The following is an 18,967-nucleotide window of genomic DNA, read 5'->3' on the forward strand; positions in this document are numbered from 1 at the left end:
GTGTTGTTATTGTAATTATATAGTTTAAATAACTATAGCATTCTCAAAAATGGTCTTGGCAAAACATCAAAAGATTAACAAATAGACGTATATTTTCATATTTTAAATTTAAAAAATATTTAACTTATGCATGTATAGTTTATGATGCTCTATCTTAATCAACTTTATAACTGCTGGACCTCATCATATTCAATAAATTATTGTACTGACTGTGTAACAAATAATATATTATTTTTCTATTATTCCCATATGTAAAGTTTTCCATAACATTTTTATCAAAGATAAAATCACTTTAAAATCTTATGCTCTTGAATCCTAACATCCATTTGATTTTGGCATTGGTAGAAGCATATATAAAATCATTTGGGTTAGTCTGAATTGCTATTAAGTAATTATAAATATACAAATTAAACCTACCTCATCTATATCCTTAAGAAAGAGCAAAGGTCTATGAGATCTTGATTTTAGATATTCTTCTACTGGTTCTGAAGAAACAAACCAAATACAAATGATATTTCTATACTATTAGACCACTTTTAATTTAATTTCAATGAATTATTTTCTTTACATGTAGTAAACTTTTTAGAAATGTAGTTTTTCATCTTATTTGCTTACATAAAATTGCTTTTACATTTTTAGAGCTAAATATATTCTAGAATAATTTGTTTTAAAAGTAAATTTCTACTAACAAAATATAACTTTCAATTACTATAATATGATAAAACTGTATCTTGGGAAAATGATATTCTAAATAAAATAGAATCATACTTGATAGTCAAAGAAATCTTTTCATGAATTCCCTTGAAAAGAGATACATAGGGTCTGGAAGAAGTAACTCCTGCTTGAGTGTGGTTGGTAGAATAATCATATGGGTGTAATAATTTATAGTTTTAATTTGAACATTTCACCTAACACATCATATGGTGTGCTTGAGTGTGATATTGTTATGTTACAGAATTACATGCTTATGATTTTGTTATAAAAGATTTTGTAATAAAAAGGGGCAATATTTGTGTCAGACCTTGTATTTACTTCACCCTGAACCCCCTCCATCTGTAATTATGAGTTTTATCAATCTGGATTATCATTTAATGGGTTGTCTTAAAGTTGGCATAATGTTGGGTCAAGCACACAGACTTTGGATTTAGAAAGTCTGGGTCTGGGATCACAACCTACTTTTCGTGTGTGAGTTATATAGGCTTAGGAAAGTCATTTAACCCAGCTGAGCCTTAGTTGTCTCATCTATTACGTGGAAATGATAGTACATAATCTTAATATGGATGCTGTGAGGATAAATAAGATTTTTTAAAAAGATGTAACAAACTGAATAGACTGTATAGTATTCATTCAATGAACAGTTATTTGTTAACCTCACCTACAATAATTTGCCAGGCACTGGTGTTAGATTCTAGAATTGTGATTCCTGCCCAATGATGCATACATTTTAGTGGGTAATACAGAAAATAAACAAGTGAAGAAACAAAGGAGTAAATAATTATAAATTGAGATACATGCTATGACAGAAATAAACAGATGTTGGTGAGTGAGAACAATACAGGGAGGTATAATTTAGATAGGGTAGTTTCTATGTACTGAATGTTTGTATCCCTCCAAAAATGTATACACTGAAGCTCCTATTCTCAATGTGATGGTATTTGGAAGTGGGCCTTTGGGAAGTAATTAGGTTTAGATGAGGTAATGAGGGTGGAGCCCCTATGATGGGATTAATGCCCTTATAAGAAGAGATAGGAGAGAGCTGGAAGAAGGCCTTCATCAGAACCTGACCAGACTGGCACCTCAAACAGACTTCCAACCTCCACAACTGTAAGAAATAAGTATTTGTTGTTTAGCCATCCAGGCTATTGCAGATTGTTATAGTAGCCTGAGTTAAGAGAAAAATTGGTACCAAGAAGTGGGATACTGCTGAAACTAATACCTAAAAATGTGGAAGTGGCTTTGGAACTGGGTAATGGATACAGGCAAAAAGAGTTTTGAAGTGCTAGAGTTTTGCATGCTAGAAAAAGCCAGTATGGCCATGAAGGGATTTTAAAGGCAATTCTGGTGAGAACTAAGAAAGAAAGAGGGGAGCTGTAGAGAAAACGTCCATCTTCTTAGAGAATACATAAATAATCATGTGCAGAAATGTTGGTAGAAATGTGGATGGGCAAGGCCATTCTGATGAGGTCTGGGACAGAAATGAGGAACATGCTATCAGACAATGGAGAAAAGGCTATCTTTGTTATAAAGTAACAAAGAACTTGGCTGAATTGTGTTTGTGTTCTAGCATTTTGTGGAAGGTAGAACTTGTGAGCAATGAAATTGAACAGTTAACTAAGATTTCTAAGCAAAGTATTGAAAGAGCAACTTGGTCTCTCCTTACTGATTGTAGTAAAATGTGAGAAGAGTGAAATGGATTGAAGACAAATTGCTAAGCAAAAAAGAACCAGAACTCAAAAATTTGGAAAATTCTCAGTTTGTCCATATTACAAAAAATGAGAAAGTATGTTCAAAAGAAAACACTGAGGGTAGTAGAGACTGGCCGTTGGAAAGGGGATTGGTTTTGGTGTGAACCACAGACCTAGTCAGCCACCCAGCAGAGACACTGCCAGTTTGAATTGAAGTGGATGGAAATGGGACAAAATGAAGGACTACTGGACTTCTTAGGTTTCACAGGATGGGACCATTGACCTATTTGTTGCAAACACGTGCTGTTCTTCAAGACAAGGGAAGAATGTCTGTGAAGGCAATTTCCAGACAATCAGGGCCACCTCTTCAGTTTCAAAAGTGGAGGCCATTTTCTCAGTTGCTACAGGCCTGATAGCTTCCACCCAAAGCCTTAGGGTGGGCAGCCTGAAGCCCTGGGATATGACTCTTGCTGGGCAAAGTTGTAGAAATGGGATCCCTGCCTAACAGAGTTCTGGGATGGCGGGGGGGGGGGGGGGGGGGGGGTTGTGGCTCTACCCTGCAGAGCTGTGGTGGCAGGACCACAGCCCCAGTGGGTCCTGAAGAGAGCATCAAGCCAAAGAGAATTAGCCTTGAGCCTTAAAATCCCATGAAGTTTGCCTTACTAGGTTTTAGGCTTCGCTGAGACCCATCACCCCTTACTTTGTTTCTATTTCTCTATTTTAAAATGGGAACACCTACCCTATATCTGACCCATCTTTGTATTTTGGAAGCATATCATTTGCTTGGTTTTACAGGTTTACAGCTGTAGACAAATTTTGCTTCAGGATGGAGACTCACCCTGAGTCTCACCTATATTTGATTTAGATGATATCTAGATGAGACTTTGGAGTTTAGTGATAATATAAAACTCAATATGGGAGTAAAATAATTACAGTGTTCTAAGATGCTTTTATCATCTAGAAGGAGGTTAACATTAGATTTTGAAGGGATGCATATTGTAATTCCTATTGTAATAAAGAAAAAGATTATGTCATTTCCAAATTACTAAAGGAGAAAAGTTTAAAATTTTTTAAATTAAATCTTAAAGAAGACATGAGACAGCAGAAAAAGAAGCATACAGTCAATAGGAAAGATAAGAAGTACAAAATGAGATGGCAAATTCAAATCCAAAGATTTTGCTAATTATATTAAGTATAAATGGACTAAATGCTCCATTCAAAGACAAAGATTACCAGAATAGATTTTAAAATCTAGCAACTTGATGTTTATAAGAGATAAATCTAGATCATACTGTCATAGAAAGGTGGTAATAAAATAATGGAGAAAGATATACCATACAAATGTTAGCCAAAAGAAAGCCGTGTAACTACTGTAATATTGGATAAGATGAAAATCATTTTAAAATGAAAAGGGTTCGATTCACTAGATATATAATAATTGTAAAATGTTATGCAATTAGCAATGTGACCTAAACTATATTAAAAATATGTAAAGCAAAAATGGACAATTCTACAAGTAAGATAGTAAGTTTAAAATTTCTCAGTAATTGACAGAACAAGCAAGCAGAAAAATGAGTAAGGATATAGAAGAGTTAAAAAACGCAATGTACAAATTTGTCCTGAAAGATACATGTCTGTCGGTCTGTCTGTCTATCTATCTATCTATCTATCTATCTGTCTGTCTATCTATATAGATATAGATATAAAACACTACACTGAACAACTGCAGAATTTACATTATTTTGAAGTACACATGGAATATTTATAATGATTGACCATGTAATGGGTAATAGTGCAAGTGTTAATTACATGACTCAAAAGTTAAGATTCTTGAGCAAGATGTCTATACTTGATTGATTAAAAAAAAAACAATAACAAGGGAACTCAAGGTTAAACTGAAAGGAAACTCAGAGATTTTCTTTCTAGAAAAATAAATATACAAATATATTCCCAGTTTTTGAATTATATAAATTATCTATTCTGATATTTAACATCTCTTCCTCTTAAGAAATTCTTTTTTACAGCTCACTAAAACCTTTCACAGTGCAGTTATGACCCATATACTCTCAAGCAAATGCTTTCAACAGAGACATCAATTTATCAAGAAACTTTAAAATACGAATTAATAAATACTAAAGTATATAATAAAAACACTCATTAATAAATCAAAGGAGAAATAAATACATTACACAAAGCATTACCTCTTGCTTTGCCCTCTTGATTTTTTATATTTGTTGACACAAAGTGTGATCTTAAATTTAATTTTGTAAAATTACTGTTAGTAGGTTGAGGCTTATTTTCACAGGAGACATACCTGGAAAAAATAAAATTAATGCAATTAAAATAATCAGATAATTTATAAAGCAATCTAAAGAATAAATTTGGAAAAATGTGTTCAAGTCCCATTTATAAAAATTTGGATGTTGTTTTATTGATATAGTACAAAATGTGAAAGATTGGGACCAATTAAGCAGGAGCTGAAAATATTAGTGATATTTATTTGAAGTAGAGAGACAGGAAACTGCTGTTATCATAAAATTGAAGGTGCCTCAAGAAACTATTGTTCAGGAGCTAATTAACCCTTTTAGAAAAATGTGCTGGAAAATTGTTAAATGAGATACTGGGGACATTGCCAGACTTGAGTCAAAGTGGTGGGACATGGAGTTAGGATCAGCCCAGAAACCAGATCACAGCGTTTATTTAGTGTAAACAGGAATTTTTTTTCATAGAATTTTTTAACTGACTATTGATGGTATGTAAGAAAGTTAATGGTATATAATTTGTGCTATTTCTGATCTCTAAATGCTTATGATTTTGTCCTCAGACCTCAGACACTCATCTGTAGTTGATATCACCCAGTCCCACACCTTTAAATATTACCTATAGGCTGATGTCCCCAGAGGCATAGTCTAGACCCCAAACTCTTCCCTGAGCTCCAAATTTATATTTCCAACTGCTGCATGACTTCTGCATTTAGATATGTTAATAGCCACCTAAAACTTAACATATTCAAAACCAAATTCTTGCTTTCACCTCCTTCCCAATCTGTTCCTTACAGGCTTCCCCATTTCCATTCAACCAGTGACTTGGGCCCAAAACTCTGCAGTCATCTTTGATTTCTTTCTCTCAGTCTCCATTCCCAATCTGTTAGCAAATCTCACTAGATCTTTCTTTGAAATACATTCCAAATCCAACCACTTCTTTCCTTATTACTTCCACTCTAGTTGAAGATCCTTCATCTCTTATCTGAACTAGTATATGCCTCTAACTTTCTGTCTGCTCTTTGAGTTATCACTCTTGTCTCCAGCAATCATGGAGACACCTGTAAAATATAATTGGGATTGCCATTTCCTTTCCATTGTTTCCTGTCAAACTGAAATAAAATTTAAAATTCTCACTGGAAGACAGAAAAATTTCCCCCAAATCTCATATTTATAAGTAAAGAAATTTCCATTGAATGTCCCTCCAGGCCTCTCTCTGTGCACTCCCATTCACCCCTCACCTCCACGTGGAGGCACAGTGAATTTTCCAGCTGTTTGGTTGAAGAAAAGGAACTTAAGCTCCAACTTACGGACCTTTGTCTTTGCTCTTCCCTCTGCCCGTAATATTCTTCCCCCAGGTATTTACAAGTCTAACTCCCTTCAGTCATAAAGAAATCAATCTCTGTTGTTGTTCTGAGTGCCTGCTGTATGGGCAGTTTTAAACTCTTCACATATATTAATCCATTTAACTCACACAACTCTATGGGTTACATATTATTATCCCCACTGTAAAAGATGATGAGACTGAAGCACAAAGAGGTTATATAACTTGTCCAAGGTCACAGCTACTAGGAAGCAAAGTTAGGACATAAACCTGCAACTGGTCTATAAGTGCCATCTTCTTAATCTCTATGCCAGGCTAATGTCACACAGAGTTTAAGACATGTGTTGAACTAAAGGAAGAAGGAATTTAACCAATTACATTATACTGTAGGCTGCAACTGCATTCTCTATCCATATTTAATTATGTTTCCTGTGTGTAAGTTCATCCTTCTGTCATAAAAATGTTTCTAAAAGGAATATTTTGACAGGTATCAGTGTGAATATATTTTTTAGGAAAAATTTCTCCTAATGAGAAGAGTCTATTAAGTCCAAATATCTTCTTGCCTCTTATTTTCTATTTCTTACTACTTTATATATTATAAATTTTCAAGTTTCACATGACAACTCAGTATTGAATGCTCAAGTAATAAAGAAATCACTTCATCTCTCTTTGAAAATTTTGTGTCTTTCTTTTTAAAAAAACATATGTTAAATCAAAGGAAATTTTTAAAGAGTTTATTTATTTATTTTTAGAGAGAGGAGAAGGGAGAGAAACATCAATGTGTGGTTGCTCTCATGCACCCCCTGCTGGGGACCTGGCCTGCAACCCAGGCATGTGCCCTGACTGGGCATTGAACTGACGACCGTTTGGTTTGCAGGCCTCGCTCAATGCACTGAGCCACACCAGCCAGGGAAATTGTTGGAGGAAATAAACAAGAGGACATGACTGCTGGTTGACAGTTGAGTTGGACCCAGGCAATCGAAGGCTCCTTACCTCCTCCTCTGTCCTTGGAATGTACACTCTGCCTACTGTTCCCACAGTGGGAACTGTTTCAAGGACATAGCCTTGAGAAAGTAAGGCATCACTGATGCTGTCTGGACTGAATGCAGTTAAGGTCTCTATATGAACTTTTAAGATTCTGTTGGATGAATGTAGAGATCTATTCATCTTGTAATGCCTAAGACAAGCACTGTATGCAAGTTCCCTTGCCTATTAAACTGCTACCTATCCACAAAAAACATATATATATAATCGATTATGCTATTGCAGTTGTCCTAATTTTTCCCCCTTTGCCCTCCTTCACCCAGTACACCCCTATTCCCTCCAGCAATCTCCCCTCCTTAGTTCATGTTCATGGCTCATGCATATAAGTTCTTTGGCTATACCATTTCCTATATTATTCTGGGTTTTTAAAATGCTGTTGAAGTACTCAATGAGTTTCTTAAGCATTCTAATAACCAGTGTTTTGAACTCTGCAACTGATAGATTGTTTATCTCCATTTTGTTTAGTTCTTTTTCTGGAGTTTTGTTCTGTTCTTTCATTTGGGGCATATTTCTTTGTCTCCTCACTTTGCAGCCTCCCTGTGTTTGTTTCTATGTATTAGGTAGAGCTGCTTTGACTTTCTATCTTAGTAGCATGGCCTATTATAGAAAAGCACACCAGTAAGTTGGAGCCTTAGGTAATCACTAGGGCAGGGCAAGCCATGTGAACCAGGTTGATGGAGTCTCTAATATGGGGTCACTGCTTTGTGTCACTGTGTGGGAGAGGGCTCAGAAAAGGGATAATAGCCACTGCCTGGCCTCCGGAGTTTTGTCTAGGAGGAGCTGTCCCCTGGCACTCACCCTGATGCCAGACACTCAGTTTTTCTCTGTACGCCACTGGTGCCCTTCCAACTCCTGCCCTGGTGCTGGGGCCCAGAAGGAGTAAGTCTGCATATGTCCTAAGTCCACTGTGGGCCCTTTAAGAGGAGACACCTGAGAATACTGCAGTTTCTTCTGCCACCCCCTACCCCACTGGTTTTTACAGCCAGAAAACCAGTTGTGGGGACTTTTCTTCCTGGCAATGGAACCCTGGGCTGAGTGGTCTTGTGTGGGGCTGGGATCCCTTCTTCCAGAGGTGTACCTCCTGATTTTTATCCACCACATGTGGATGTGGGACCTGCCCATTCCACATCTCCACATCCCTGCATCCCTCCCCCTACCTCCCAGCCAACCAGTTTAGATTAATGTGACTTCTTTAATTCCTTGATTGTCTGACTTAAATACAGCTTGATTTTTGACGATTCAGGGTGATTGCTATTTTGTAGCTTAGTTGTAATTTTTGCTGTGGTTGTGCAAAGAAGTGAGCCATGTTTACCCATGCCTCTATCTTGACCAGAAGCCTAAAATTTTTTTATTACAGGTAATTTTTTAAAGAACTTTTATTAAAGAGTATGCCCCTTTTGTAAAAGATCCAATTATAAGAAGTTGCAGAGAAGAGTAGGTTTGGTGTTTTTTGAGAAATATTAAAACTATGTGCAAATTAAAAGCAAAGGACTGAGAGAGATTTTTGAATGATTATAAAACTCTCTGCTTATCAGAAAAGTAATCCTAGGAGGCTATTTCTAGGTAATAGAGGCTATCACCTTTATCAGTTATCATTTATCCAAGAAAAGTGCAGACATTCAGAGCTAATAATGACACAGAAAAGATGTCTCTGGGAGTTACTGACCAGGAATTTTAATGGTTTTCAATCCTATCTTTATATAAGAATCATCTGGGAGACCTTAAAAATAGTAATGCCTGGGCTGCACTCCAAACCAATTAAAGTAGAATCCAATTATTTTAAAGGTCCCTGGGTAATAGTAATGTGAAGCTGAGGTAGAAATTACTACTCTGAAAGCAAAGCTCAGCTACAAATAAAGTTGGGCAGGTTTCATCCATCAGCTCCAGGTTGAGTGTTGCTATGATGTTCAGCAAGCTAAGGAAAGGAATGGAACAGATGTTGGTATTAGGCAGCATGATGACAGTGGGACATAAGGTACAGCAGTGCCTCACAGGGGGGCACCAGGAGCAGCAGCATCAGCATTACCTGGAAACTTACTAAACATGCAAATTATCAGGCCCCTGCCAAGACCTACTGAATCAAAAACTCAGAAAGTGGTGTGAATTAGATTGACATCTTTGTTCAGTGTTTCAGTGAGGTTTTGTGAGCACTGATGGAGACTTGTATCTTAGTTATAATTAAAATGGTCTGTAAGTCCAGGAGCTCCATCTCAAGATTTGGAGGAACTGAATCTATACAATTAAACTGATGTAACCATAACCAGCATATTATTGGTGATAGGAAGATAGAAACTTTCTGCCTTATGCTTTGCTATTTAAGCAATCATTCTGTTATGACTAGAAAAGGACTCACTGCAAGATGAGTTGCTTCCGGAAGAGGCAGTTTCTGTATATAACATGAATTTAGTAAAAGCTCAGGTTTTCTGGGGAGCCCTCATAATTTTTAACAACCTCTTTTGCTGTCCAATGATATTTCTAAAATTCAAATATAAATATGCATCACCCTGTTTAAACCCTTCGGTAGCTCCATACTGGTGTAGGAGATTGTCCAAAGTTCTTTCCTTGCCTTTGGTAATCTGGCCTTTACTTACCTCTTTAGCTTCCCTTCTTTTGGCCCCTCTCCAGTCTCTAACCCATATTGCATTCAAGTCCAGTGGCACTGAACTACTGTTGGTGCCTCAAATTAACCAGGTTTTCCTTTGCTTATCTCTGGCCCACTGTTCATCTTATTGCCTTGGCCTGGAACACATTTTCCTCTTTTAAATCTGTTGCCTCTTCACAAACTCCCTAGGTCTCACCTGAGCTGCCATTCCCTCCAGAAAACTTTTGCAGATCCTCACATTAGGAATCTCTCTGTAGTAACTGGTGTTTGCCTATTCACTTATCTGAATTCTCCACCTATATTTTAATACACAGATATATTTCCCTGTTGCTGTTGTATCTTCAGAGTACAACAGTCACTTAATACTTATAGAAGAAAATCAATACATGAAAATTATAATAGTATGTGATAGCAAAGCTATTATACCAAGATAAGCAAAAGTTACCTGCAAGGATTTTTTAATTTGAACTTGGTTTAGAGCCCTAGAAAACACAGTCAGTTGTATCAGAATGAGAATTATTCAAGTATGAGTAAAATCTAGTATTATATTAAACAGCAATTTATGTCTCATTTCTGGAAATAGAATACTAGGTAGTTTGGATCAGCTATCCTCCTGAGAACAACTAAAAATATGGGAAAATGTTAAAATATTTGTTTAAAGAGACCTAAGAGCTACCTAAAAGCAGTAAGAAATTAAGAGGCCAAGAGTGAGGACAAAAGAGACACTCAAAGAGGTTCTCCTGGTTCTACATCTCAGTATTTCTTTTGTCTGGAGTCTCTTTACATTTCTGATGCCTAGAAAAATTATATAGCATTACATACATACACAATGCCAGTGAAAGGCCAAGTATGACATATTCAGACTATTCCTTCCAAGTACACAAAGAAGCTTCCTTAATTTTCTAGGTGGACCTTTTTCTTTTCCTTGCAGTGCAGAACCTGAGAGAGAAGATACCTACTAAGAAAGTCTCCTGGTGGCTAGCTGGGCTCAGATTTTAGCAAACAGAGCCTAGCAGCTGTTTCCACACAAGGGCCTTTCACACAAATTGCACATACAGTAAGAAGTCTGCACTGAACTGCCTGGCCACACTGTGTTCCTGCCATCTGAGCGGCCCTTACAAAGGAGTTCCTGAAATTGTATTTCAACCAATTGGACTGGAATTTCCCTGTCCAATCAGAGCTGCAGTTATATCCCCATCAGCACTCTCACTGACCAGTCAGAGCAGCTCCATTCTGACCAATGAAGACAGTACCTTTTAGACCAAAAAAAAAGTTTAGGATTTGGCACCTTCATTTGCATGAGGACAGACCAATCAGGGACCAGGAGTAGTGACTTCTCTCTGTGTAAGTCAGCTCCCCTCTGGTTCTGAGAGTGCACTTTCCCTTTCTACCAGAGCCTGAAGACCATTTCCCCAGCTGAAGCTGAAACAATGAAGATGTCTTGCAGAAACAGAGTGGAGAAGAGAACGTGGAGCAGGGCAGAACAGAGCAGAACTGTCTAATCAGAAAGGGGCCTCACCCCAGGACCACCTTGCCCCAGGGCCACCTCACTGTTCCACAGCTGTGCTGCTTCATAATTGAGCGGCAACACTGTTGAGCTGGTCTACAGTCTTGCTGTTCTCACAGCTGTGCTGTCAATTGCTATCACAATTGAGTTATTTGCAATGAATAAAGTTTCCTTCTTCACTGTACCCCATATGGGGGTTCCCGTTGGCATTGAATCAGTGCCAACAACCATCAATTGACAGCAGTACATTGGTTAAAGTTTGAAATAAATCCTGACATTAATTTGCAGCAATAAAATACAGCTCAAGAAAAGTCTTTCTTTAAAAGTTCAGAATTATAATTACTATCTGTAATCAACATGTGCAGTATTACAATAAATGGTCTATATACAAGAATATTCTGGATGCTTATCTAGTATATTATAACTTATAACCACTATGAAATATACCTTTTTTTTTTTGACAAAGCTGACTTTTAATATAGACTGAATGACCTAAGACAAATCTGAAGTAATGCCTTAAAACTCCAAATTGAAAGTTTGAAGTAGTTATGATGGTTACCTTTTTGGTTTTTTAATATCATGTGACTTGTTTTCTGTGCTCTTTGATACTGTCATGGACGTGGATTTGGCAATAATAGCCTCTTCAGATTCCAAATGAAAATCAAATGTTAGGGGTGCAATAGGAGTCTTTTTCTTTATGAAACCCTGAAGACTGTTTTTCTGCAACAAAACATATAAAAACAACTGTAAGCAGGCATGAGAAAACCAGCAGAGCAGGACCACAATCCCTGAAAAAAAGGAAACAAACGCGGCAAAGCCTACCGCAGCCCAGTGTACTTCCTGGGGGCTTCTAGCGGGCTTCCAGTCTCCAGGCTGAGGCACAATGAGGGGGAACTCGAACCAAACCGCGTGGCCTCGGCCTTGCTGAGTTTCAGAGACAGAGACTGCACCAGCAACCACACTGTTGGGCATTCACTTCAGAGAAGTGTTTATTCAAAAACCTGTACACAAATATTCATAGCAACTTTATTTTGTCTTACTTTTTTAGCAGCTTTATTTTTAAAAGCAAGATACTGCAAACAACCAAATGTCCTTCAATGGGTGAGTGAGTGAAACTGTATATTCACATTATGGAATACTATTCAGCAATAAAATTTATATATTATTTATAATAATAACTCTATTGATTCCTATAAGATCTTAGATGGACCTTAAGGGCATTATGCTTAGTGAAAAATCAATGTCAAAAAATTACATACTGAATGATGCCATTTATATAAAATTGTCCAAATTATAAAACTACTATAGAGATGGAGATCAGATTAGCCATTGTCAGGGACAGAAATGAGGGATGAGGTGGAGACATGGATACCAATACAAGGAAATAACATAAAGGAGTTCTTTTATGGTGATGGAAATGTGCTGTGTCTTGATAAAATTGCATGAAACTCAATATACAAATGACCAAATGAATGCAGGTTAAAAATGGTAAAAACTGAATCAAGTCTGTACTCTGATTAACAGTCATATGCCAATGTTGTGGATATCAGTTATGGCTCATACTGGTTTTGATATTACACAGTTTTACCCCATTACCGATGTGTGTAACCAGCATCACAGTCGAGCTACAGCCCTGTATAAGGTGTCCGCAGTGGGAGCAACTGGGGGAAAGGCATGTGGGGCTTTTTATGCTGTTTCTGTAACTTCCTATAAATCTATCATTAATTCAAAATTTAAAAAGTATTTAAAAATTTAAAAATCAATTTCCGAACTGGTTTACATATTGTTAGCTCCTTTTTTGGTCATTAAAAAAGCAAATAGAGGCATTCTACCTTCATAAATATATGTTCATTCACGTGAGTTCCTTTCTGTGGTGTCTTCCTTGATTTCTCAGACTGTGTGCTCTTATCTACGCCTTATTCATTCACACTGTAATACATTTCATAAGTCTTTGTGTAACCAAATTAAATTTGTGCTCATATGTGTTAAAAACCTGGTTTCTGAGGACTGTATTTCTCAGTGAACAATTATTTATTGTTCATTATTCTTCATTTACTGAACTTTATAGGAGTCTTACCTTTTTACTTTAATTAATTTCTATGAACTTTAGTTATTTCTAGTTTGGTAAGTATGCCAAATATTTTCTTCCTTTTAATAAACCAAGTAAATACATTTTAATATGTTTAACATGTCAGTAAGAACAATAGTTGTAGTCACAGTTACTATTTGACTACCTAGGATATTTTTTAAGATTTTATTTATTTATTTTTAGAGAGGGAAGGGAGGGAGAGAGAGAGAGAGAGAGAGAGAGAGAAACATCAATGTGAGGTTGCTGGGGGCCATGGCCTGCAACCCAGGCATGTGCCCTGACTGGGAATCGAACCTGCGATGCTTTGGTTCATAGCCCATGCTCAATCCACTGAGCTATACCAGCCAGGGCTCCTACCTAAAATTTTTAAAAATTGTAAGCAGTTTAAATACATCATAAGTTACCTTATATCTAATTAATTCTTTATAGTACCCACTTACATAGATGATTTTTTCAACTAATGTATTTATTAAAAAATTAATTTATATCTTCACAATAAGTAAAAAATAAAATAATCATTCACATTTGAAATGACAATTTTTAATAATTAAATTAAATTTTAGCTTTTATTTCACAAACCTTTATTCTTCTGGCCAAGAGTATCTTTGCATACTCATTTAGATCATCTAACTTCTCTATAATTTTTTCTGCCATTGTCAATCAGTAAATTCCTATTTATAAAGGAGAAAAATAAATATTTAAAACAATTTAAACATATAATTGGTTATTTAGGCATAAGTTAAAAGACATCTTTATATTACTGTTTTAGGTAAAAAATCAAACTATAAAGATCATTGAATATATCATAGAATTATAGAGGTCCAAGTTTTTTAGACAGAAAGTCTCATGATCAGAACTCCCAGCTGCGTGAAGGCCCCAGGCATTTTTAAATGTATGATAAAGATGAATTGAAGAAAGTTCAAGATTACCATATGAGAACCAGACGTGACTCATATTTGAAGCATACTTGAAAAATATGCAATTTGATTTATATCTATATTATTTTATTATGATATGATTTTAATAAAAGTGTGGAAAGCTCACATTTATATAATCAACTGCATTAAAAGTATATTGAGCAATGATCCAAGACTGTTAATATGGCACTTAGAAGGCAATCAGTCACATCGAAGGAGCGGCAGCCAAACTGGTTAGGTCCTATTGCCATAGTAATAGTTCATACTTTCTAGTTAATTAATATTGCTGAAAATTTCATCTGGGATCAGATGATCCATATTAGGCTTGGGGAACTGAATGTTAGACATCAGGACCTAGTCTAATTTATTTCCATTTTCATACCGAAAAGATTAAAAGCCACCAAGTACCTTTTTAATGTAATGTAGACTGCTGGGGCAGAGTAGAAGGATCAAAATATGAACCTAAAGCTTCTTCTAGTCAATTTATTTTTACAATTAAGGACATAATTATTCATTACATGTATGTTTTCTCAGTCAATTGAATGGCTTCCACTGGCATTTAAGTGTAAAAATCATATGGTTCATAGAAAGTATTAAATTCATCAGTTTCTAAAGACCATCAATGTCCACACTGTTTTTTCTAGCTCAAAAAATTTCTCTATTTCTCTCATATGTTATTCAATCAATATCACACAAAGATGATGATACATGAAAAGACAAGGATTTAGGATCCCATATCAAAAGCTCACATTATTTTTTTTTAACTTGGTTTCTTTTAGCTCTCTTTTCTATTCTCTTTCCTTCATGATATGTTGCCCTGGTGGTAAATTCCTGGTGCTCTGATAGTGCCTTCCCATTCCAGCAAGCTCTCTGCCATTCTGCTATATCCAGATACTCCACTTCCAACCCATGATGTAATTCTATGTGACAAAGAACTTTTCTGGGCCATGAGGCTGTAGCAGGATAGCATATCCTATTATAAACCACATAACCTTAGGTTGCAGGTTGGAAGGAGAGATGCAGGAAGAGTTAGCACAGTGTGAATGCCTCAGACTCTCTGGGTCTCTTACAGGAGAGTAGGGGACAGGTTTTGGAAGAATGTAGATTATCTGAACATTGTATGTAATTGTCTTTTCAGACCCGGGAACCAGCCCTCTCATATATTCTAAAAACAACTGAAGGAATTTTACTTTCGGTGTTTCCCTTAAACATACATGAGTTTAGAGATGTTGACAAGGATCCTAAATTTTTTCACTATTTTTTTTATTAGGGGCAAAAATTTCTATTTTTCAGTGAGAGATAGAATGCTAAATAACTGGAAGAACAAGCATATGAAAGTGAATGAATTCCCCAACTTTGGGAAGGTATAAGTTATATTAGAAACACCTGGGACACACTGTTTACTTGTTGGGGAGAATAGAAGGCAGGTCTTTTTAAAGAATATAAGGTCCTAAACCTCTTATTTCAATAAATCAGACATTTTAATATGTGACACATCACCCCATTTCACACACACACGAGTTATGATTTTATGTTCTTGATTTAAACTTATTTTGCTATGAGTAAATTATTCAGCTATCATAAGATTTCTGAAAAATCACTGCACATATCATGAATTTCTTTTGAAGTGAGAAAAACTAACCAATTATTTTTAAGGGTCAATGACAACTTTATGAATACCAAATTTGACAGTTTATGAAATTGACAGGTTGTTATTAGTTTTAATTTTACAGTTTTATTTTCATATTCTGGAACTGCTACACTTTTTTTTTAGTTTTTTGAATGTTTTCATAGGTTTTTGACAATGTGTCCGTGCTTCCTAGTGGATGAGTGGCCCTGGAAGAAAGTGGAGATGAGGAAACTCCACAGCCTATCTTGCTTGCTTTTATCATTATACCAAGGGTACCAAGGGCCTAGCTTGTGTTACTTCAAATAAATGCTGAGAGCAAAGGAAAGTCAGGTCCAACATGGTGGCATATCCAAACTGTTTTGCATGAACTAAAAACTAATCTTTTAATGAAAAATGTATCAAGATTATGTTAAATGTTCCTCAATAAGGCCTTATGTATTTCAGTCTTCTCTTGATGAGATCTTTAATTTTAATATCTACTGTAAACCAGCATATTTCATACTTTGATTTCACTTTCTATTTCTATGGGTGTATATTTTACTTTATTCTATTCTTGTGAGCATATATTATCACTTAAAGGTGAACATTTATTTGTTTGCTTGGCTACTGGCTACCTAAATGTATTGAATATTACATGGAAGACATTGTGCTAGGTATTTTATCAAATTTACTGAGGAAGTTGTTACCTGGCAGACAATTTCCTTTGTGACCCCCATCTTCCTAGGCAAGGCAGATGGTCTCTTCCATTTCACTAAGAAAATAGAAACTATCAGGGAAAAACTTCTTTTGCTTCTACCTCTAATACCAGTGTCTCATTTGTGTCCATTCCCATCTTACCTATAATTTAATTATAATGGAAGTATTGTCTTTCTCAACCAAAGCTAATCCCTCCCAATATACTTTAGATTCTCCTCACTCTGGCCTCCTTAAAGAGTTACTTTCATTGGTTATCCTCTCTTTTATAAGGTTCATCTCTTTTCATCACCGATTTCTTCTCCTTAGCATGCTCAAGTCTCTTTCATTAAAAAACAAAACAAAACAAAACAAAACAAAAAAAAACTTGCCTTGGCTGGTGTGGCTCAGTGGGGTGAGCATCAGCCTGTGAACTGAAGCATCATTGGTTAGATTCCCAGTCAGGGCACATGCCTGGTTGTGGGTCAGCTTCCTGGTTGGGGGCATGTGAGACACAACTGATTGATGTTTCTCTCCCTCTTTCTCCTGTCCTTCCCTTCTCTCTAAAAAATAAAAATTTAGAATAAAAAAATAAAAAAATTCTTTCCCCGACCCTACTAGCCATTATTCTTGCTTATCTTCCCTTTATTGCAAAATTTCTTAATAGCAGCTTACACTTGGGCTTTCTAAGTTTTTACACACCTTCTCCTTTTCAACTTACCATCACCACTCCTCCTAAACTGTACACTAAATCTGTTCTCATAGGTTACCGGGGTCACCATTTTATGTATTAGTAGATACTTTTCTGTACTCATTTACCCTACTTGAATGCTTGCAACTTTTGCTAATGTTGACAACTTCTTTCTATGGATCTCCCCTCTTTTGGTTTCTATGACAGTAGTCACATTTTCTTACCTTCTCTGAAGAGTCCTTGTCAGAGTCTTCAACTTGCTCTTCTTCCTTAGATCACTTCCTAAATACTAGTGTTCCTAAATGCTCAATCATCTCTTTCATCATTCTATATATTCTTCCAGGATGACCACCCAAACCCAGTGGCTTCATCTACCACCATCTATTTCCAGACATAATCTCTCATCTGAGTTCCTAACCTATACACCTAGTTCAATCCAGATTTCCCACAGTTAGCCCAAATGTAGGTCTAAAAGTATACCCATCTATCCTCTCCCTCAGCCAAAAATCTCTTCCAACATTTGTTATCAAATTAGTTATCTCTTAGGCATCTAGCCCATAAACTTAGAAGTTGTAATGGTTCTCAATTTTAGATACATTGCAGAATGAACTCAAAGACTTTCAAATAATGCAGATTCCTAGGTGCCTCCCCAGGTCCCAAATCAGGATTTATGGAGGTGAAGCCTAGGGCTGTATATTTTTAAAGTCATTTTAATGTAGCTGCTCCCCAAACTAGGATCTGGCCAACACTCTCCTGGAAAACTCCCTCTTACCCTTCTTAAATATACATAATCACTTTCTCTTGTATATGATATACCTAACATATCTGCTTATATTAGTTTTTCTCCTCTTATCCATTCACATTTCTATTGTCTCAGTGTAGGACTCCATAACTTGTTACCTGGGTTATTGCAATAGTTTAAAAATATATCTATATATTTGATCCATTCTATACTTCATGTTTTTCCAAATTACTTTTAAAAAATAAATTCACATGTCTCTCTGACTGAAGCTTCAACCCCTGCCTACAGTGTTCAGGACAAAGGCCAAGCTCCTTGATTTATTATTCAAGTCTCATGATTTTGCCTCTAAGTCTTTAACCTCACCTGCCTCTTCCTCATGTATACCAGATGTTCTGATCTTAATGAACAAACTGCAGTTCCTCAAATGTGTTACATCTTCCTTCACTGTTGTTTTTGTCTTGACTGTTTCCTCTGCCTACAGTTCTGTAAGTCCTATTTATCCTTCAAGACCTAACATAAATATAACACTTTTGTTGGGAAATTTTCCCTCATACACTATGATTTAAATGTCCAGTGTCTGTGCTTACATAACAGGCTATATATACTGCTATTCTGCAATTTATCTCACTCTTTTGAAGCATTTCATATACTTGTTTTATTCCCCCTCTATACTACATGTTTTTTTGAAGGTAGAAACCACATCTAATTCATCTTTGCATCCTTAATACCTAACAACCTGAATGAATTAATTATCAGCAATAAAGGAAATGGACCCTTGTAAATGTTATGATTGCTTTTAGCTTGCATTTATATTTATGAGAATAAACAAATCTTTGACAGAGTCCTGTTGAGGTCCTTCTAGATCATACCATAGTATTAAAAAACATTACTTTCTCTCCCATCATCAAGCAGCATAGTGTACTGGATAGGAACATAAAGTTTGAAGTCAGGATACCTGGTTTTGAATCCTTGGCTCTGCTACTTACCAGCTGTGTAACTGTGGGCTAATTGCTTAACCTCTCTGTTGCCTCATCTGTAAAATGGGAATAATAAAAGTACCTGTCTTTATGGGATTGTTATGAG

At 36.1% G+C, this 18,967-nt stretch overlaps 1 protein-coding gene across 1 annotated transcript in view; it reads right to left on the reverse strand.

Annotated features, from left to right (window-relative positions):
- C5H1orf141 (chromosome 5 C1orf141 homolog) overlaps positions 1-13,901 on the reverse strand; it is a 29,326-nt gene extending 15,425 nt beyond the window's left edge. The window contains 3 exon segments of the mRNA XM_028512649.2: positions 4,607-4,719; positions 11,703-11,863; positions 13,812-13,901. Of these exon segments, the coding sequence (XP_028368450.1) occupies positions 4,607-4,719; positions 11,703-11,863; positions 13,812-13,886 (349 nt within the window). The 5' untranslated portion in view covers positions 13,887-13,901.
- Between the last annotated feature and the right edge of the window lie 5,066 nt (positions 13,902-18,967).

The sequence above is a fragment of the Phyllostomus discolor genome, chromosome 5 (genome assembly GCF_004126475.2).
Source record: "Phyllostomus discolor isolate MPI-MPIP mPhyDis1 chromosome 5, mPhyDis1.pri.v3, whole genome shotgun sequence".
In the NCBI taxonomy this organism is placed as follows: Eukaryota; Metazoa; Chordata; class Mammalia; order Chiroptera; family Phyllostomidae; genus Phyllostomus; species Phyllostomus discolor.